This window comes from Anastrepha obliqua, chromosome 3 (genome assembly GCF_027943255.1).
Source record: "Anastrepha obliqua isolate idAnaObli1 chromosome 3, idAnaObli1_1.0, whole genome shotgun sequence".
Classification (NCBI taxonomy): domain Eukaryota; kingdom Metazoa; phylum Arthropoda; class Insecta; order Diptera; family Tephritidae; genus Anastrepha; species Anastrepha obliqua.
The window spans coordinates 123,894,595-123,917,648 of NC_072894.1; the positions used below are offsets into that span (position 1 = coordinate 123,894,595).

Genomic DNA, 23,054 nt, shown 5'->3' on the forward strand with positions numbered 1-23,054 from the left:
ACCACCACTGTGAGAGAAAGCAATTTAAGTGAATCCAATTTAAAAAAGTTCTTAGTGCTGAATGAGGAAAAGGAATAAAATAATATATAATAATAATATGAAATGGTTTTTCTAAAATTTACTTATTACACTCTGCGGCACCATTTTTGGGGAGTGAGAAATCTCTTTGCAGAACGTCGGCTCCGGGTGAGTATGAGAGTTTGACCAATGGGCGCAGAATCATAATCGAAATAATTCTGGGCCTAAATTTGTTAAACGCAGGTTTAAGAAAAAACATGATTTATTTGAAGTATAGTCGAATTAGTAACTGGTTTTTCGCCTAGAACCGGTATTAAATTTAAACGCAGCACCAGCTAGTACTATAGTTGGTTTCAAACAAATGAAATTAAAAAGCTCACGGTTGTCTGTGCACATAAAAGAGATTTTGATATTATAATCGTAAAGATAGAGATTTAATCCATTTGATGAAGTTGCTTTTTATTCAAGCTACATATTCGAAAAAGACACAGTTTTTTAATAGAAATATGAAACATTGAAGAGCCACGTATTATGAAAGATCTTCCTTTTACGATACGTACACATGAAAGTTACTTTCGTCTAGAATGGGAATTTCATCAACATTTTCTGCTGCCATATTCGCCTTTCTAACAAACACAATTGCCTCTTTTGTACCTATTTGCATCCGTTTCCATTTGGTAGAATCGAAAAGCCAACATACCCCCGTGAACTGCTTCCGCTTCATTCTTTTCTTTATCATTCTCGCAGAAAATCGTTTTCGAGTTCACTCTTCCGGTGGCAATTAATAAAATTCGATGTGAGTTGGTGCGTGACCACCATGATAAAAAAGTGTTTTCTAAGTTTTTTTCTTCCTCATAAAAATCATTCGAAGTAGGCTTAAAACTATAGGTCCCTTCATTTGTGGAAGAAAACCAAGACGCACACTACATTGTGTCCGAGTGGGACAAACTCTTAGTTTTCCATGGTAAAACAAAAAATGGGATCGGAGTTTTCTCGTTTGGTAGAAAAAAACGAATAAAATAAAAATGGACAACATTGTTAAAGGCTTCAAGTCAATTGCCCTCTTTCCAGTTGATGAAAGTAAGATGCCCGAACATCTCTTTGACCACATGACCTGACCCGGTACAAGTAACGGAAAGTCACCACCAAACACACAATTAGAACGATCATAATGAAAATAGAAATGACGAGCCTGCCCTATCCTCCAGTAAGCTGCAGTATGATAACCAACTACCAGGAAGATTGTGTTGAGGTTCCATTGAATTTGAGTATTGAACGCCCAACGCACTCGAAGGTATATGTGGAAACGCTGCGCGTGGGATGAAAAGTGTGTATCATTTGTGAAGGGGGAAGAATTCGGTATCATCAAAAGCTGAATAATGACGATTCTTCCTTCTTTGACAATGGTGAAGTCAGCGAGAAGAGATGTTTACAAGTTTAGTGGTACTGAGAATGTTAAAGAACAATTATGTGTGGAAAAGTTGTCGTTGTTTGACTGTCAAATTAACCTGATAATTAGGAAAATGTACTTTTAGATCTTGATTAGTTGAGTTAATGCTCAGTTGTTGTTGTTGTTGTTGTTGAGGTGGTTGAACATTTCCATTGAAATGCTCCTAATTAGTGACCAGCACCGTTTTACTACCACTATCTCGTGTGATGAAGGTTTTTGTTTTTTTTTTGTTTCCAAGTCAGATCCAATTAGTGAGGTCCAAGTATAGCAGCAAATCCTTTATCTTGATGTCTGAGATCTCCTTAATTTGCTGTAGGAAAGGCTTACCGAAAGATCGAAGTCGTGCCCCGGCTAGTCCCGGACATTCACATAAATAGTGGAAAAGACTTCCCTTCGCCCCTTCCGCTTGACAGCTTCTACAGATAGGATTGAAGGGTAGATTGAGTCTAGCTGCATGATCCCCTACTTTCCAATGTCCTGTAAGGGTTGCAGTGATGCATGATGTGTTTTTGTTGTAATACATGTAGGTATTTGCTTCCATTTTCTTTCGGCTAAAGCATGATAGTGTGAAGCAATGGATGTTTTTAGTGTGTTTAGTGGGGTGGAGACTGCCACCGCCTCTGCTATGTCTAGTGTCGAACCTTTTCTTGCTAGCTCATCCGCTATCTATGACCGGGAACCAGTGGCGGATCTACCTAATGGCTTTTTGGGCTTCAGCCCAGGGCCCTGTGGTTGCAAAGGGCCCCCAGCCACCAATAAAAATAAAATACAAATGCCCTACAAGACGCACTGATATTTTACTACCACACTCACATTAGTTTTCTATTAAAAACACTAGACGGCCAGAACCGTTAAAACGGTTAAGTGCCAACTAATTAAGTACTCACACTTTTTGACAGTGCTGATCCTGCGCTGACATAAACATTGATACTTGACTTTATATATGTTAGGCCGGGTCGATTTGTGGGGAGGCAAAAAAATCGCCCATTGCTCTGTGAAAATCATATTCTAGGGATCAAAATAAGAAACTTTGCCGAAGGAACCATACCTCTAAAACGAATTCTGATGTCCCCCAATTGGGGTCGAACTTTTTAGTTTCTTTTCTCATGTAAAAGGCAAAAATGGTTATATTTTGAAATGATTGTATGGGGAACCCCCCAGGGGAGTTCCAGGGGGTGTGCCACTGGCATGGGTGGATCGGCCGCCCAAAGTTAGTAGGGGTCGGTCATACATTTGGACTCGATTGGAGCACTCTAAATGGGCCAAAGTGGGATTTTTCGTTCGACCCAAATTGGGGGACATCTGAATTCGTTTTAGAGGTATGGTTCCTTCGGCAAAGTTTCTTATTTTGATTCTTAGAATACGATTTTCACAGAGCAATGAGCGATTTTTAAATCGACCCACCCTAATATATGTTCTTTTGTTTGCACACGTGTGCAAGAGACCGAAACCAACAATATCGTACTTATCAAAAACAGTATATGAGGAAGTTATTGATATTATGGGCGAACAGATAGTGAAACAAATTATAAATCAAATAAATAACAACGACACATAAAATTATTCAATTGTGATGGATTCAACTCCAGATCTGTCTCACAATGACCAACTTGCTATTGTATTACGATACTGTTTTCAGGGAAATGTGTACTGTTTTCAGGGAAATGTGTACTGGTTTACACTTATTTAATATTCTACAAGACTTTTTAGAAAAAAATGGGCTGGTACTGGATAACTGTAGGGGACAGTCTTATTATAACGCAGCCAGGTTAGTACAAAGGTGTCCAAGCATTAATTAAACAAAAAATAAAAGTGCGGATTATGTACCATGTGCTGCACATTCCCTTAACCTAGTTGGTGAAGAATGTGTTGAAGTTGCAACCGAAATTGTAAATTTTTTTGGCGCAGTGCAAAAAATATATGTTTTCTTTTCATCTTCAACCCACAGGTGGGAATTGTTCCATCGTGAAATGCAACTAAAATTTACGTTAAAAAGTTTAAGCCAAACCAGATGGTCTTGTCATTATGAGGCTGTCAAAGCTTTAAAAAATCATTATTCTGAAATTATGAAAATTTTAAAAACTTTTAACGAAAATGAGGATGAGAAAGTTGATTTCAGAAAAGAGGCACGAAGTTTATTTAATAAACTGGCGAAACTCTCATTTTCAATTTTGATCACATTTTGCCAAGAAATTTTGGAGAGGTTTCATGTAGTAAATAAAAAAATACAGAGCCCTGGCTTAAATATTTGCGAAGCCACTAAATTAATTGTTTCGTTAAAAGACTTCGTGTACAACATATGACAGCATTCGGATCAGAAGCTAAAAGAGTACGAAGGGAAAGCTAAAAAATTAAGTACTAGTGTGGAAACAAATTACAGCGACGTTTAAAAGAGACAAATTACTTCAAAATTTGCCGATAAGTCTACTGCTAAAGTCTCAGTGCGTGGCGCAGAAAAATTTAAAAAAGACACGCTAAATGTTGCATTGGATAAGCTGATTATGGATTTAAAAGAAAGGGGTCAAGTCTATGAGACAACCAGCAAAAAATTTAATTTTTTAATGGATTTGCAGAATAAAAACCAGGAAAGCGTGGATCTGGAAAGTGTACGCAATATTGTAACTTATTATTCAGATGACGTAGATAAAAATTTAGTAAATGAATGCATTCAATTAAAATCATATTTACTACAATCTAAATCAGACTGCTACACCTCTTGCAGTGAAATTTATAAGCTTATCTATGAAAGGGAACTCGTTGGTGTATTTCCTAATTGTTACACCATTTTAAAAATTTTTTTGACGTTGCCCTTCACCAGCTGCGAAGCGGAGCGCTCTTTCTCCAGGATGTCATACATTGAAAATAAGTATAGGACAACAATGTCGAACGATCGACTTAATCATTTATCTCTTCTTTCGATAAATTGTGATCTAACAAAGGATTTAGCAGTTGATGAGCAAATAATGGAATTCGCTGCACGAAAATGCAGAAAGATTGATTTGTAACTTAATATTCTTTATTGTCATATTTGTTTTGATAAATAAATGTTTTTATAAGATGATTTTTTTTTCTGATAACTATATACTGCATCACCATAGAAAACAGGGCCCCCGAGTAACATTAGCCCAGGGCCCCACAATGTCACGATCCGCCCCTGCCGGGAACCCATATCAGAGTAATTTCAAGCCAATGGCTGAGCAATTTCAGCTCCTCTCTACACTGTAGGACCAGTTTGGATGAAATGTAATATAGTTGGAGTCTAAGGCTTTAATAGCAGCTTGACTGTCTGAGAAGATAGCTACTCTTGCACCAACTTCCTTGTAGAGTTCTAGGGATTTGCATGCTTCTCTAAATCGCTAAAAGTTCTGCCTGGAACACGGTGGCATAATCAGGAAGACGAATTGATTGAGATAGGTTGAGTGGCTCCGAATGGAAGCCATCTCCCACACCACAGTTCATCTTAGAACCATCGGTATAAATTTCGATGTCGTGTCTTCCAATCACCTCTCCTTCGCTCAACTCGGTTCTCTGTGGAAAACGTACCGTAAAGCCTTTCTTGAAGTTGAGGTCGGGGACTGTGTAGTCTGATCCGTTTTTGAGCAGCGAGGGTCTCTGTAGGAGGATCTTACTGTGACCGTACGAACTTGTTGTCCAGATTCCTATGCCTCTGAGTCTCACCGCGCTACAAGTAACTATTGTTTTAATGTGTAAATCTAATGGCAATAGATGTGTTAGTACATTGAGCCCTTCAGTAGGACTGGTGCTAAGCGCTCCTGTAGTTAAGATACACGCTGTTCTTTGTATCTTGTTCAGCTTAGTTTTGTTGTATTTCCTTTCTGTTCCAGGCCACCAAACTAGGGCCGCATATGTTAGTATTAACCTTACAATGGCTGTGTAGTACCAGTTGGAGACCCCATTTTTTTCCCAACATTCTCAATGCTCAGTAGAAAATGAATAATTCATCGCTGCTCATTTTTTGTATTATTCTAGTAAAAAACCAACGTGGTTTTTGTTTAAATCATGATTTTCTAACACCTTTAACTTAAAATTGGGTAAATCTCGGAATAAATATAAACTAAATTCGGGGTAATTATGTACACAATATTTCACACGTTACATCAGCATAGGCGTGTTCAAAAAATTAGGTGAATTTTCATTTTTCTCAAAAATATTTATTTATTCATCAATCGCCGTCCGTTCATGGGTCTCTTCAATCTTGGTAACAAGAAAAAGTCGCAAGGAGCCAAATATGGTAAATATGGTGACTCAGTTATGATAACGGTGTTGTTTTTGGCCAAATAGTCTCTTACAAGCAAAGATGAGTGAGCAGGTGCATTCTCATGATACAAAAGTCATGCATTTTTTTCCAAAATTCCGGGCATTTTTTTGGTATTGTTTCATGCAAAAGGTGCATAACTATAGGGTTTTTCAGTAAGAGCGCTTCAACTTTTGAACTTTTTTGAATAAAACACGGTTTGACTTTTTTAACTAATTTTTTTTTATTATCGAGTTTGAACATATACATTTAAGGATGAAATTCGATTTCTTTTGCATGACCACCGCGTGCACGTTTTACGAAGTCCAATCGTTTCAATATTGGCTCTGAGCTCACAAATCGTCGCCGGCTTGTTACTGTAGACCAATGACTTCACATAACCCCAAAATGGGACGGCTTGTTAAATGGACCGTAAAATGGCCGTAATGCTCTTAAAGTAGTAGCAACAGAACGATTATTTTCATAAAAAATTTGCACGATTTGCAATCGTTGCTCAAGTGCGTAGCGTTCCATGATGAAATGATGAAGTTTACTAATGAAGTTTACAAATGACAAGCGAAAAATAAAAAATATTGCGTCGTTCGCGCTCCCTATCGGAAAAAAGTTGAAGCGCACCTATTGAATAACCCTATACAAGGTAATATTCCTTATTTACCGTGCGACCTAGTGGTAAGAACTCTTGATGCACTACGGCATGGTAATCGATGAAAACAGAGAGCAAAACCTTGACATTTGATCGAACTTGGCGTGATGTTTTTGGTCTTGGCTCTTCTGAACTCTTCCATTCGGGCGATTGGACATATTCCCATGATTCGTCACCAGTTATGACCATAAGCAAATCTAGAACAACGTTGACGTCATTCAACAATTCCTGATCGATGCTCATGCGTCATTGTTTTTGGTAAAAATTCAGCAATTTCGGAACGAACTTCGCTGCTACACGCTTCATGTCCAAAATTTCCGAAAAGATTGCATGTTATGCGTCAACCGATATGCCGACATCCTCAGCAACTTCTTTAATTGTGATTTGACGATTCTCCACAACGATTTTCTTCACTTTCTTAACATTTTCATCGATTTTTGATGTCCTTAATTCCATATTTTACATAAAATTTGATGTATATTACCTTCCTTGATCCATTTTTTTCGAATTCAAACTAAACATTGTTATATTGCTAAAACCGTGAATATTACTTCGATCTTCGTTCTTGGAGTAGTAATTACTAAATGTTAGTAGTTAACTACCGTGGGGAGTAATTAGTCTTCTAATAGCCGCTCTTCCTCTGGATTGCCGCGATAACCGTTTACGCGATTTTGGCCGAGTCAGTCCAGCATTTGGCCGAGTCAGCGCATCAGTCGTTTCTTTCTGGTGCTAACTGGTGCCTGTTGGGAACACCAAGTGAAGCCAAGTCCCTCTCCACCTGATCATTCCAACTTAGAGGAGGCCTTCCTCTTCCTCTGCCTCATACAGCTCATTGTTCCATCGCCTGCGATACTCGCCGTCACCAACGTGCAAGGGTCCAAAAGTCTTCTGCAGAATTTTCTCGAAAAATCGCAGTATGAGTAATGAAATAACCTAAAAACTAAAAAATAAATCTGTGCTATAATACTTTGCTATTTTTCGGAATGCTTCTTGTTTTGTCGGCAAGTGGCCATCAATATTTTCATCAGACAACAAAAAGTCAGTACTCACTAATATTTTTCCCTCTAAATCATTTTCTGGTACTGTATTGTATGTCTCCAGCCTCTGGTAAAAATTGTGTACTACGGTTTTTCATTGCCATTTGTAATTCAATTAATTTTATCAATATTTCATTGTATTTTTATGCATGCAATTCTACTTATACTCTTATTACTCGGCTTATTAGCATCCTTTAATGCAGCTCATTAAAAAGTCAACATACCTATAACATTTTATCACCAACACGATTAGGTAACGACAAAATTACAGCTGTTTTGGCAGCAACAATTTGTATAAGCAAAATGTCTTCCATTACAGTTAAGCCATTTTCGGTGACATTAAAAGACACTTATGTCCACATATATGTACGCTTTAATACATAAATTTGTTCAGAAAACACATTAACATTTGCGAAATCGGGTGGCTTTAGAATGCAACGCTCCAGCAGCACACGGTCGCAGCCAGTGGATGCCGAAATGCTTAAGCAAGGGAAATACAGAATGTTTGTATGTGTGACCTCTAATGGCATACAATTTCGTAATTAAGCGTTTTTGTGCGTCAGTAACTGCATTTATAAGCGTTACTCGAAACTTTTACTAAGATTTTTAAGTGTTTTCTATTTGGCAAGCTTTCAAAACGCACTTTGGATTTGTTTTTGTCTGTTCCTAAAGTACACAAATGCGAAATCTGTAGTGGAGAAAAGGAAAAAGAGTAATGAATGAGTTATAAGGAACTAAATTTCGCTTAAGGCCACATGGTAATGCGCGAATGCAAATGTAGGAGGTAAATAAAAAAATAAGATTCAGCAGGCTCCCGGTTATTCTATGTACAATAGGGCGGGTCGATTTAAAAATCGCTCATTGCTCTGTGAAAATCGTATTCTAGGGATCAAAATAAGAAACTTTGTCGAAGGAACCATACCTCTAAAACGAATTCTGATGTCCCCCAATTTGGGTCGAACGAGAAATCCCACTTTGACCCATTTAGAGTGCTCCAATCGAGTCCAAATGGATGACCGAGCCCCACTAACTTTGGACGGCCGATCCACCCATGCCAGAGGCACACCCCCCGGAACTCCCCTGGGGGGTTCCCCATACAATCATTTCAAAATATCACCATTTTTGGCCTTTACATAAGAAAAGAAACTAAAAAGTTCGACCCAAATTGGGGGACATCAGAATTCGTTTTAGAGGTACGGTTCCTTCGGCAAAGTTTTTTATTTTGATCCCTAGAATACGATTTTCACAGAGCAATGGGCGATTTTTTTGCCTCCCCACAAATCGACCCGGCCTAATGTACATATTTTGAAAAATAATGAAATAGCAAAGATTATTGAACAAGGAGTTAGCACAAATAGCCTCAGATTGACAAAATTGTTTTTTAAAATGTGGCAACCATATTCCTGAAACCTTTTGTAGACTTGCTTCTGATATGCGTCTATAAAGTTCTCCGTTGAGGAACAAATGCTTCAAAATTGACACACATTTATTGAATTAATGTTATTTGCTCTTGAGAGTCACAAACATTTTTTTAATTTTATTTTTTATTTTAGCTACATAAGAATAAAATTATTATTTAAACTACATCAAACGCAGCACTAGCTTCGGAAGCTTTCGTCTAAGAAACATTTTTTTGACGTGATAACGTCTTATAATTCGATTTAACAGGCTGCACGCACGAAAAAATGTGTCGTTACCTTGCTCATATGTAGTTACCTTGCTCATATGTAGTTACCTTGCTCATTGCATTGAATGAACTGCAAGCGAAAGAGCGGAAGGAACGACAAAGCAAACAAAGCAAACGAACGGCAACGTTCGACATCTTGCTCTCCCCTACTTAAGTGAGCGTATATATGTATGTATGTATATGCGCATATGTACATATATAAATTCACGTATTTGTATTGGCATATGCCTTCTTATTGATTATTATTATTTTGATTTACTTGAAGAATTTCAAATAAAACCAAGTTTGTTAATAATACCTGTTGTTTTAATGTTATTATTATTATTTTTTTATTATATCTGAAGGAAAAAATGTATGGTAATATTTACCATATCTATACTAATATTATAAAGAGGAAAACTTTGTTTGTTTGGTTGTAATGAATAGGCTCAAAAACTACTGGACCGATTTTAAAAATTCTTTCACCATTCGAAAGCTACATCACGAGTAACATGGATTATATTTTATTTTGGAAATAGGGCTCGAGATATAGGTCAAAACGTGGACCCGGGTAACCTTCGGATGTGTATGTACAATATGGGTATCAAATGGAAGCTGTTGGTGAATGCTTTAGTTCAGAGTATTTCCATCCGCTCCGTGACTAGGGTCTCGAGATAGAGACCAAAACGTGGACCCTAGAATGTGTTTGTACAATATGGATATCAAATGAAAGCTGTTGATAAGTGCTTTAATAGGGGGTAATTTTCATACCTATTGATGACTAGGGTCTGGAAATATATGCCAAAACGTGGACCCGCCGTGTCTTTGCACCGAATTAAACCAAACTTACACACATTGTTAAGGAGGTATTGAAGATGGTTTCCGTATAGTTTGGATACCTATTGGTAGATAGGGTCTCGAGATATAGGTCAAAACGTGGACCCGGGTAACCTTCGGATGTGTATGTACAATATGGGTATCAAATGGAAGCTGTTGGTGAATGCTTTAGTTCAGAGTATTTCCATCCGCTCCATGACTAGGGTCTCGAGATAGAGACCAAAACGTGGACCCTAGAATGTGTTTGTACAATATGGATATCAAATGAAAGCTGTTGATAAGTGCTTTAATACGGGGTAATTTGTTATGTTATGTTATGTTATGTTATGTTATGTTATGTTATGTTATGTTATGTTATGTTATGTTATGTTATGTTATGTTATGTTATGTTATGTTATGTTATGTTATGTTATGTTATGTTATGTTATGTTATGTTATGTTGTGTTGTGTTGTGTTGTGTTGTGTTGTGTTGTGTTGTGTTGTGTTGTGTTGTGTTGTGTTGTGTTGTGTTGTGTTGTGTTGTGTTGTGTTGTGTTGTGTTGTGTTGTGTTGTGTTGTGTTGTGTTGTGTTGTGTTGTGTTGTGTTGTGTTGTGTTGTGTTGTGTTGTGTTGTGTTGTGTTGTGTTGTGTTGTGTTGTGTTGTGTTGTGTTGTGTTGTGTTGTGTTGTGTTGTGTTGTGTTGTGTTGTGTTGTGTTGTGTTGTGTTGTGTTGTGTTGTGTTGTGTTGTGTTGTGTTGTGTTGTGTTGTGTTGTGTTGTGTTGTGTTGTGTTGTGTTGTGTTGTGTTGTGTTGTGTTGTGTTGTGTTGTGTTGTGTTGTGTTGTGTTGTGTTGTGTTATGTCATGTTATGTTATGTTATGTTATGTTATGTTATGTTATGTTATGTTATGTTAAAGTATATGTTATGTTAATGTTAACTCATTCTCTATATCCATACAAAATATGTATCAAACAAATAAAATTAAAATTTTCTCTTGAAAAATGCAACCATTCAATCAGTATTTTCTTATGACGTTATCACGTTAAACTATCGTCAGTAAATCGACTTTGCAGACAACCTCTTTTTTTTCTTTTCCGTAGGAATGCCATTACTAATCGCAGATTTCTCTTTTAAGGGCAATATCGTTATTCTTTCGGATAGCCAAGCTGCAATCCAGGCGCTGGACGCGACTATAACAACCTCTAAAGTGGTGGACCAAAGTAGGAATAGCCTCACCAACTTGAGTGAAAACCATAAAGTAACCTTAATTTGGGTCCCGGGACACCGGAACATAGAAGGTAACGAAAAAGTTGATGAACTGGCAAGAGGGGATCTGCAATGAATAGCGTTCTTGCAGTACCAGTATTCACTCCATTAGGTGCGGTCAAGAATGCAATTTCCCTAAAATACCATCGAATTGCAGATTGTAGATGGAGAGACCAGACGAAATGCAAAATCAGCAGAACGTTATGGCCCACCAACAACCTCAAGCAATCGTTGACATTGATAAACATGAAACGACGGGACACCTGTAGACTCACGGTAGTCATAACTGGCTTCTGGTCTATCGGAGAACAAACAGCCAAAATGGGCATCCCTCACAACACATGCTGCCACAGTTGTAAACAACCACAGAAAAAGGAAACAATCTTCCACTTCCTCTGTGAATGCCCTGCCGTATGGAAGGACCGAAAGTTAACCCTGGGCAAACCGCTGTTCGAGAGTCTCGAGCAACTGTCTGGCTTAGACGTCAACAACCTAATAAGGTTCCTAAACCGCGCAGACTGGATATAGTCCTGCTGTAAATAACTGTTAAACAATTCGGTAACGAGGATGTGGCAACAAAATGGTTGGATTCTGGATGAATCACCACTCTAACCAACCAACCAATGCCATACCAGAAAACAAACCAGACCAGTCGAGCTAAGCGTGCCGATGATCTGTTAGCAAAAGACCGGTCCGTGGATAGTTTTCTTACAAAAGTGTGGAGATGTGAAGCTGACAATAATAGACATAAAAATTACTTTATTACTGAAGAGGGTTTTTTTGTGTGAAGCCTATAGTTTTTATTACTAATAAGAAATCTAAAACTTTGAATATACGAGTACTATGATTTTCCGTGGTTTCTAGGTGGAATTCAGGGCCTCAACAAACAGATTATAATTTGACTAATTTGAAGCTAGAAATTGTATTTGTCTCCATTAATAGCCTGCTTTCTGCTCTTCTGCATCCAATAGCCTCGCCTCCAGGTGTTGGCTGGTCTCCCGCGTCTGCGACTCCCTTATGGATTCCAAACCAACGCAGCGCTTGTGATGTCGTTCAGGGCTTTACGCAGTGTATGATCGATCCACTTCCATTTGCGTCGTCGGACTTCGAGGAGGATGGGTATTTCTTAAGTAATAGCTTATGTTTTTAGTACCTATGGTGTATGGTAGACAACAATTAAAAATCGTCTTTAACTTTTGCAAGTCGCGTCTCTCAACCATATAGGGCCACAAATTTTACGTTGGCGTCAACTATTCCCAACTTCGTTGGTCTGGAAATGTGCGCCGATCTTCAGACTTTACCCTGCATACTAAGGGCAGAACGTTTATTTGATATGCGAATATCTGCTGCTGGTCCGCGATTTTTTGTGTTAATGCTGCCGAGATAGCAGAATTCATTTACTACTTCTAAGGGTGTGCCGGTGATCTGAATAGCTTGTGTTTCGTTGGTGTTAATGCACAAAAGTTTTGTTTTGGCAATGCTGATTTTTAACCCTGTTTGAGCTGCAACAACGCTGATCACATGCAACTCTGAAGATATATGCTGGTGTTTGTACGCCATCAGGCATATAACAGGTGGCGCTAAAGTAATCCTCCTATTAGAAAATGCTATAAATTTTGCGATTGGCCCCTAATGTCAGTTTTGTTTTGATATTTGTGTAGTAAACACATGCGAAATACACGTTAATAAACAATGTTACGCTACACTGCTCCAGAACGCGGAATATTGCTGTCTATTTATTTGACCAATAATCGGTCGTTGACTTTGGCACAACGTGAATTTCGTCGCAGATTTCCTCGCCGTCCAACGCCTACTAGTGAAACACTGCGACATTTAGCCGCTCGCCTCGAAGAGACTGGCACAGCACGAGATGCGGCCAGGCGTGGCAGACCCCGGAGTAGCCGTTCTGCAGAAAATATTGCTGCAGTAGCCGAGGATGTCATGGAAGCGCCGTCGACATCGACCAGACGACGTGCCACGCAAATAGGTATCAGTCGACGGTCTTTACAGCGAATTTTGGTACAAGATTTGAAGATGTTTCCGTACAAAATCTAGACGGTGCATCAGCTGTTAGCTGCTGACCGCCAATCGCGTCTAACATACGCTCAAGCCATCCTTAATCACCACCAAGAGGAAGATGATTTTTATTAAAAATAATCTTGGGTGATGAGGCCCATTTCCATCTCAGCGGGTACGTAAATAAGTAAAATTTACGCTTCTGGGGCACTGAAAATCCGCGTGTAACCCACGAAGAGCCATTACACCCACTCAAAGTCACTGTATGGTGTGCTGTTTTCGCTGGAGGAGTCATCGGACCTTTTTTCTTCAAAGACGTCGCGGGCCAAACGGTTACTGTGAATGGTGAGCGGTACAGAGCAATGCTCAACGAGTTCTTTTTACCGCAACTTGATGAATTGGGATTGGAAAAGATGTGGTTCGAACAGGATGGTGCAACGGCACACACTGCACGTGCCACAACCGATATGCTGAAGGAAGCATTTCCCGGGCACCTAATCTCCCGTTTTGGCAATTTGCACTGGCCAGCAAAATCGTCTGATTTGACCGCTCCAGACTTCTTTTTGTGGGGCTTTTTGAAGTCGCGAGTTTATGTCAACAAGCCTCAGACTCTTGCAGCTCTTAAAGACAATATCCGTCAAAAATGTGAGGCCTGATCGCCGGAAGTTTTGGCCAAAGTGATGGAAAATGCCATAAAAAGGGCTCAAATGGCAATGAGCTGTGGCGGCGGCCATTTACATGACATCATATTCTCGACTTGATGTAAAAAAAATTAAAAGACCAAATAAAAATAATGCACAAGAAGAATCAAAGTTTTTCATTTTTTTTTAATTACAGCCAAAAAACATCGCAAGGTTACTTTTGCGCCACCTTGTATCATCCGCGTAGTCCAGGTCTTCTAGATGTCCGTTCAGCCCCCAAGCTATGACCCTATTCTCCGCGCTAGCTTCAATAACAGCGGCGAAAACACACAAGTCTGACCCTGGTTTGTACTTCAATGCTGGTATCAAAAGCATTTTCATTATAAACACAGCAGTAAACGCCCATGTACAAATACTTTATAAGGCTAATTATTTTTTCGGGTGCTCCTTTGTACGTGAATACACTCCGAATTGCGTCATACCTTGCGTCATGTCTTTCTCGAAATCGATGTGAAATAAATAGATACAAAATTTTGAGCCTTTTTTCATTGGCGGTCTTGTGCATTTTCTCTTTTTAACGTAAACTCGACGTTTTTTTGTGTGGAAAAAAATCTACACCGTCCTAAAGAAAAAAAATACAAAACTGAATACCCCGATTTTATCTAAAAATTCTGAGTGAAAGTTTACCGAATTTTTATAAATTTTGTACAAAGTATGAAACCGTTTGTTATTTGATTTTTGTTGTTTTATAATATATATAGTTTTATAAAAAAACTAGCAAACCCCGCCTGCTTCGCTGGGCACACTAAAATAGAATAGATATGGTTTAGAACAGAAAAGATATGGTTTTCATATTATTTATTTCTTTATTTTTATTCCAGCGCTTTGGCATAAACAATATTTTTTGTTTTTCTATTTGTTTTTGAGTAAATATATAATGCTGTTGGCTTCCCAACACGTGGACAGCCAACGTATAGTTGACCATGGGTGAATACTGGTTCTTCTAAATTCATCCCGCATATTTCTAAAGTTTGCCCTTGTGATTTATTGATAGTTATTGCAAATGTTAAGCGAATGGGTAGTTGCAAACGCTTGAATTCAAATGGCAATTCAGGTGGAATCATTGGAATTCTCGGTATTAGAACGTCTTCATTTGATGCCCACATTGTACATACACAACCAAAGGTTACCCGGGTCCACGTTTTGACCTATATTTCGAGACCCCAGTCACGGAGCGGCATGAAAAATACTCTGAACTAAAGCATTCACCAACAGCTTCCATTTGATATCCATATTGTACATACACATTCTAGGCTCCACGTTTTGGTCTCTATCTCGAGACCCTAGTCACGGAGCGGCATGAAAAATACTCTGAACTAAAGCATTCACCAACAGCTTCCATCTGATATCCATATTGTACATACACATTCTAGGCTCCACGTTTTGGTCTCTATCTCGAGACCCTAGTCACGGAGCGGCATGAAAAATACTCTGAACTAAAGCATTCACCAACAGCTTCCATTTGATACCCATATTGTACATACACATTCTAGACTCCACGTTTTGGTCTCTATCTCGAGACCCTAGTCACGGAGCGGCATGAAAAATACTCTGAACTAAAGCATTCACCAACAGCTTCCATCTGCTCTCCATATTGTACAAACACATTCTAGGCTCCACGTTTTGGTCTCTATCTCGAGACCCTAGTCACGGAGCGGCATGAAAAAGACTCTGAACTAAAGCATTCACCAACAGCTTCCATTTGATACCCATATTGTACATACACATCCGAAGGTTACCCGGGTCCACGTTTTGACCTATATCTCGAGCCCTATCCACCAATAGGCATCCAAACTATACGTAAACCATCTTCAATACCTACTTAACAATGTGTGTAAGTTTGGTTTAATTCGGTGCAAAGACACGGCCGGTTAGCGAACACACACAAAAAGTTGACTTTATTTTATATAGTATAAGATTATTGAAATTAAAAAATAAGCAAATAAATAGTCAAAACTTGTCAATGCATTGCGCACATTTTCCTTTAACGTTGATGGTATGGTGTGTGTTGGTAGGATTAAAATAAAAATACATGCATTTCCATTTTTTGCCTAATAATCACCTTAAACCGGTATTTTTTCTTATATTTTGTTGAAAAGCTGTATATTTATATATTTCGGCCTGCTGAGCGCAAAAATGAAGTCCAGTTTTCAAAACATTCTCACACTTTTTTGGAAGAGAAAATCATTGACAAGCTTTTTTCAAATTTCTCATAAAATTACATTATAGATAAAGAAAAACTAAATTTATGAAAATAAACTGAATCGAACTAAAATAAATCTTGCTTAGGTGTGGTAAGTGGCTAATTATGTTAATGTGCGCATAGATCTATAGGGCATTTGCATCGTTCAGCATAGTACTAAAAAATGCCCTGTATGATACAGGGAGAGGGTTCAACTCGACCTGGTTGCTGTGCAAACAGTGGGTAACTTTAATATTAGGTTTTTATTATATGGCCCTAATTTGAAATTTTCTTACATAAAATTCTGTTGTGACCCGGAAGTCATGGTATGGTGGAAGTCCAGCGATTGGTGGGCATGTGATGGTTTGGGCGAGTATTTCCTCCAAAGGAACCAGAAATTTAGATTTATAGAAAGAATTATGAACACCAAAATTTATTTGAATTTATTAAGGCACAATTTCAGTAGAGAAAATGGGCATTTTACCTAGTTTTAAACTGTACTAAGATATTGGCCCTAAGCATAAAGCCCATATTGTACAAGAATGGCTGCTCAATAATGGGCCAAAAGTTATTGCTATTCCTCCGCAATGACCTGGCCTAAGCCCTACAGAAAAGTTGTCGGACGAGCTCGAGAGGGGTGTGCGGCAGAGACCTGTTTCTTCTCCCAGAAACTAAAAGAAAGGGACAGGAAGAATGGGCGAAAATCGGGTCAATCGCAAAAAATAATTAAAAACAGGCAAAACGTGTATCCGATGTTATTGGAAACACTGGACTTAGTACTACATATTAATTTAGTTAATTGTACGCATTTTTTTTATAATTATTTTGTTACCGTTTTGGGAAACCGAAAATTAATTTGTATGAAATCTTGATTATTTTTTGCTTTCTTGCGCTATTTTGTTTATGACAATTAACTTTTGTTAACTATTGCCAATATATTTAATTGAAATAAATATGCCAAACTGTTATTTAATTAAAAAATGATTCTTTGCAAATTATATTTTAAAATAAATCAAAATTAGGGCCAGAGGATTTGGCTTTTAGTTGAGTCATTGCCGGTTGCTCGATAAAGCTGCCAACACAAGCCAGGTAAAATTGCTGGACCACCACTTTGAAATATTATTTGTGGAAATTTGCATTACCATATCGCTCTCTTACTTCAATAGTGTCATAATTCAAAAAACAATTTGAACATAGAAATTAACAAAAGCTCCTTTTGTAATAGGCCTAAAAACGCATGGCGCAAAGTTAATCAACCTATCTGAAGATTTATAATTTTTGCATATTTGGCATGTGAGGACTAGACTGCTGCAGTAATTTTGTGCCATATCTCATTATATGAAATTATGTTTATACAGGGTGGGCCATATAGCGTTTGCTTTTTGAACCACCTATTTTTTTGAGAATGGTAACACAAATGACATGTCAAATGTGTTCGTAATTTACTTAAAGGTTTGACATTTACGAAATGGGACGCTATACGCTTGAACAAAATTGTGAGAAATTTGAAATAAAATTTCTGATGAAGCTCATTTTCACATCGGTGGCTACGTCAATAAGCAAAATTGTCGGATTTGTCACGTTGCTATAGAGAAGCAAATGCATCCACAACGAGTCACTGTTTGGTGCGGTTTTTGGTCTGGCGGCATCATCGGGCCATTTTTTTCGAAAATGAGCGAGGAGCCGCGGTTACAGTAAATGGCGAGCGTTACCGTGACATGCTCAACGAGTTTTTGTTCCAAAAATTGAAGAGGATGACATGGATGACATTTGGTTTCAACAGGACGGTGCAACTTGTCACACTGCCAAAGTTACACTCGAACTTTTGGCTACCTTTTTTGAAAACCGAATAATCAGCCGAAATTCCGATATCAATTGGCCACCTCGGAGCTGTGATATACGCCCGTTGGACTATTTTTTGTGGGGAGCCGTTAAGGACAAATGCTATGCGAACTATTCAGAGACGATTGATGCTTTAAAACACGAAATCGAAGTTGCCATTCATGAAATTGGAGCCCAAACAATCGAAAATGTGCTTAAAAATTGGGTTGATCGAATGGCCTACTGTAAAGCCAGTCGTGGCAGTCATTTGAACGATATTATTTTTCATTCATAAATGACAATGTTCAATCTTCAAAAAATAAAAAAAAGTTTGAAAAAATATTAATTAGTTTTTGTTTTATAGCCGGTTCAAAAAGCAAATTTTACATGGCCCATCCGTTGCTTTTACTTTTAGACACATAGTAAGTTTTGAGTTATTACACTATTGAAGTAAATCGCCCTTATAGTAATCGTGGGTTATTTCATATTAAAATTCAAGTTTCCGGAAAATGCTAGATTATTAGATACTAAGTCAGGGTATAGAATGACTAGCTCTGAAAATCTGCTTTCTTTCGGTGGTAGTCTTAAATTCTTCGAACATTCCAGACTTGATGTATGTATACTCGTGTTCACACGTATGCGCACATAGTTTTTAAAAAGTTTCCTTATTCGGTTTCAACGCGTTAAAAAGAAATCCAAATGTGGGAAAGTAATTTAATGTTTCACATTGCACTCAAAGTACGCTATCCGGCAGTCCATATCAACCACTCTAACCAGTTTATGTAGAAGCTCGTAAGATTTCAGTATAAACACAAAATAAAGTTATTCAGCGTCCAATCAAAGGCCGAGAATGCCTATTGAAAATCAAATACACCGATTGGAGTGAGCTGTAAATTTATTACTATTTTTAACTTAAAAATGCCAGTTTGTATTAGAAAACAAGTTAATTGCAAACACTCAAACCAATAATTGGTGGTTGGTAGAAAGTTTTCGTTTAAGCTCAGTGTCGGTATTTCATGAGTAGAGAAAAACAAAAATCAGCAATCGATTGCAACTTCAACTTTTGGCTGCCACTTTACATGCAATCCTGATTGTAGACGTCCATGTAATCACCAGCCACACAAGCCGTGCCAATGGGTGCCATTGCTTGGCAAACACCTGTCAGCTTTGTGGAGATTACGATAGCGCAATTGCGTTGGGGTTCAGCTGCAGGCGATGCTGGTGTGGCCGAATTAGTGGAGGTCGTGTCGCCGCTCATATGATGGGTATGCTTTTGGTGTGGTTTTTGTTGCTGATAGGGGTGGTGCATTTTCGAAAAAGTGCTGCTCGCTGTTTTATGATCGCCACCATTGTTGTTGTGCTGCTGCAACCACATGGACGACGGCGATTGGTGTTGGTTGTAATCGATTGAACGCTCCATTAAATCTGCGTGGTCCAAGGTGTCGGGCTCCAATGGCAGTACCACATCATCGGTCAGCGGTGCATCATCAATGGCGCTTTGCAGAAATAGTTCACGTTCGAATCGCGATATATCATCGGCTGGCGACAATACTGGTGCTTGCATGCCATCAAGATCAACATCAGCGCTGTTCGTGTCGAAAGGAAAACGCTTCGCTTGTGCATGTAACAAATGCGCTTTTTGGTGGTATTGTTGGTGTTGTTGTTGTTTTTCCTGTGCATGCTCCATCGATTTTAATAACCTGACACCTTCCAGCAACAATTCGGCTGGCGGTTCAGCCGCGTCGACTGCCTCCAATAAAAACACCCCCAAGCAAAGCGAGAATTGCACCAACAACAACAGCTCAGTCATAGCCAATTGTAGACTCAGCTTTTTCCTATAGCAATTATTGGTGTTGCTGTTGTACCTGTGTTGTGGCACAAACATCATTAGACCGCTTTGGTATTTGATGCTTTCGTGTTTGTAGCTGTGACTTTTTTTCGCACTTCCGTTAGTTATGACGCTTGTTGTGTGAAAAGTTGCTGGCAATAATTTCGTATGAAAAGCTGAAATGGCAACAAATTGCTATTGTTTGGCAAATCTCTTTAATTTTAGCAAAAGTTGCAGAGCTTGCGGCCGTTGCTGTTAAATTTTAGTTTTGTTTTTGTAGTTATGGTGCTTGATGCTTGTTGCTTGATTTTTGATCTGGTTAATGGCAATAAATTGCTCTGATTTGTTCTGTAACACTCAATTTACTTTGCACAAATGGCGAACTTCAATGGCATCCGGAAGGCTTATATAGTTTGTTGAATATCGTCGGGCGCATTTGTGTTGTGCGGCACACTTGTGGAAGGGGGAGTGGGATGAGACGGCTGCGATGACAGTAGGAAATTGCTCGAATGAAGGCATGGAAATTTGAGTGAAAGCGGAAGCAGATAATGAAGGGAAAAATGCTTGTCAGCATTGGAATTGCGTGCTTGGAAAGGAAAAATATTTACTTCTTTAAGGGATCGAATGGGCATTACAGTGGCTTACTGATAATTCGTAAACGCGGGCGACCAATAATATTTTACGAATTAAACAGATTTTCAATTAGTGAGACTTAAATATAGCGAGGACGAATTAAAGAAATTACGATACAGAGACATTTTTCTAATAATTACTACGCGAAATTGCTTGCGTTGGAGCGCTGGCCCTTTTATAATTCAAGTTACTAAGTGCTGATGGATTAATACCAAATTCTCAATAAGAAAAACACAATTCTATGGTTTGAAATACATTTCATTATTCAGTATAGTCTCTCTGAACATGAATATATTTGTTTTAACGGGATTCCAATTTATGAATTCCATCCCTGAAGTGAGAATACGCTTCCACAGCTGTTACGACCTCCCCATTTGATGAAAAACGCTTTCCATGCATGCCTTTTAGGTGTGGATTTTAGTCATTGGCAAAATGGTCCTGGGACACAGTGCATTGTCTTGATGAAAAACATTTTTTTTTCATGGGTCCTTTTTCACGAATTGATTCCTTCAGCTAGCCTGAATTCAGTTCAGAATTTATTGTTCTACCAGTTTGCAAGTAATCCACAAACTAAATTCATTTCGCATCCAAAACATTAATGCCAACACCTTTTTGGCCGATTTCTGGACACGAACTCGTTTCAGAGCTGAAAAACTAGGTTCACACCACTCTTTAGCCTCTTTTTTTTTGATTTAGAATCATGGTGATATACCCAAGACTCATCCATAGTGATGAATCGACAGAGCACAAAATCCACCTCATCCTTTGGAAACGCTCTACAGATTGATGAGAAAGTCGAAAGCTGCATCCGAAAGTACTTTTGTTCCATTGCTAGCGAATGCGGCACCCATTGTGCACACAGCTTTCTGAAACCCAATACTTCACTGCCCAATGAGATGCGTGGGGCTTCTACTAAATAACGTTTAGTCACTCGTCGATTTTCCAATACAATTTTTTCTCAGATTTATGGTGTTGTTGCTTTTTCTAGACGTCGTTGACATGGATCGTCTTTAAGGCTTGTACGACCATGTTTAAATTCAGCAAACCATCTTTCTACTGTACTAATTGATGGCGAAAAGCCCTTATACACTTTTCACATTCGTTCATAATTTCCTTTGCTTTTAAACCTATCAAAAAAAAAATTCAATCATTGCATGAAACTTTATTTTTCCACGTCGATATTAAATAGCTTGTAAACAAAGAATGAATTGACATAACAAAACACAAAAAAAATTGAAATTTAGGCTGGTAGCAATGCCCTCTTTTATCGAACCTCAAAACTTATTGAACAACCTAGAACGGTTGCATTGAATTTTGGTTTGCATGGCGTTTTACAAAAGGTTTTTAATAACTAGTTACGATTTGTAAGAGGCTGAAATACCAACAGGTTAAGGACCAAAATGCATGGAATTTTTGCGAATTAACCTTTTCAAGAGAAATGATAAATTGCTACGAATTATTGAACTTTCGAATTATCGAGGTACGAATTATCGGAACTATATGGGTTTCAAAACCGCACAAATTTTAGATTATTGCTCCACGTCGATAAATGCACCAGAATATTAAAAAAATTCGGGCCCTCTAGAAAGTTAAGCAAACTCAAGTACGTTGGACTGTGTTTTCCAAACATTCCGCTCTGTAAATCGTGGAATTACCTGGGGAGTGAACACCAGTCTCAAGGATCAGGAGTATGCAGGTGACGCTGTTTTACTCTCGCATTCGCATCAACATATGCAGATGAAATTAAACTTGCCTCAACAAGAGCCTACAAAAGCAGGACTTAAAATTAGCATTAAAGACACAGAATCTATTAAAATGACAACGTCGCGTTGTTTACAATCGGAGAAGAAACCATTGCTGATGTTCACAGTTCTTGCTATTTGGGAAGTATCATCTCCATAGAACGTGAACAGTGACATGTACTACCGAATAAATAAAGCACGTAACTTCGGATTCGAAGTTTGACTTGTGACATCGATCACAAACGCAAAGCTGCAATCTGCAAAACAGGTATCTGAGGGGGTGTAAATATGGTGGCCACGACCAATAACAAACGAGGAGCTGTGGAGAATTAGATGTCAAAAAAGCATCAACAACGAAATACAGAAGAGAAAATATGTATGGATAGGACTCCGAATAGAATAGAAACATATCTTTATTTCTTCTTAGGGAGGCATAGTTAAGTGGACAACTGAAAGCCAGTTTTGTCGATATTTTTTTCGAAAGGGGCGCTCTTCTAGCAAATACATTTTGTGATCCGAAGGCTTTTTTAAAACCCTATTTCTGGAGGCAAACATCTAACAATTGGTTTATTTTTTTCGCGGACAGCAATAACATGATTTTAGGGCAAAAATACAAGGTGGCGCAAAATCCTTTTTTTATTTAATGTGTGCACATTCACGTTTTGCACAAATGAGTCATTGAAACCAAGCTTAGAGAAAGTACAATATCTAAACCAGGCAGCACCTTTGTATATTACGTGTAGCTTATGAATTACAGTCCTTTCAAATGTGGGGGTTCTGCTCATTGACAAAGTCACTAATTTGTTGAGCAGAATTCGCTCTCTATGAAACTTCTTACCTAAGGCTGATTTTGGATGATAGTGAAATACTGGGAAATAAGAAATAATTTGCGAAATTAATTGCAGTTGTGACAAATAATTGCTTTATTGCAAGAATTATCCCAAAAAATGCATTACAAT

The 23,054-nt window shown here is 38.3% G+C and overlaps 1 protein-coding gene across 1 annotated transcript; it reads right to left on the reverse strand.

Moving 5' to 3' along the window:
- Positions 1-18,873: 18,873 nt before the first annotated feature.
- Positions 18,874-20,074, reverse strand: LOC129242545 (uncharacterized). Its single transcript, XM_054879241.1, has one exon. The coding sequence runs from the start codon at positions 19,778-19,780 to the stop codon at positions 18,968-18,970; it is 813 nt and encodes a 270-aa protein (XP_054735216.1). The 5' UTR covers positions 19,781-20,074; the 3' UTR covers positions 18,874-18,967.
- Between the last annotated feature and the right edge of the window lie 2,980 nt (positions 20,075-23,054).

Coding starts and splice junctions, on each gene's coding strand:
- LOC129242545 (XM_054879241.1), bottom strand. CDS start 19,780: ATGATGTTTGTGCCACAACACAGGTACAACAGCAACACCAATAATTGC.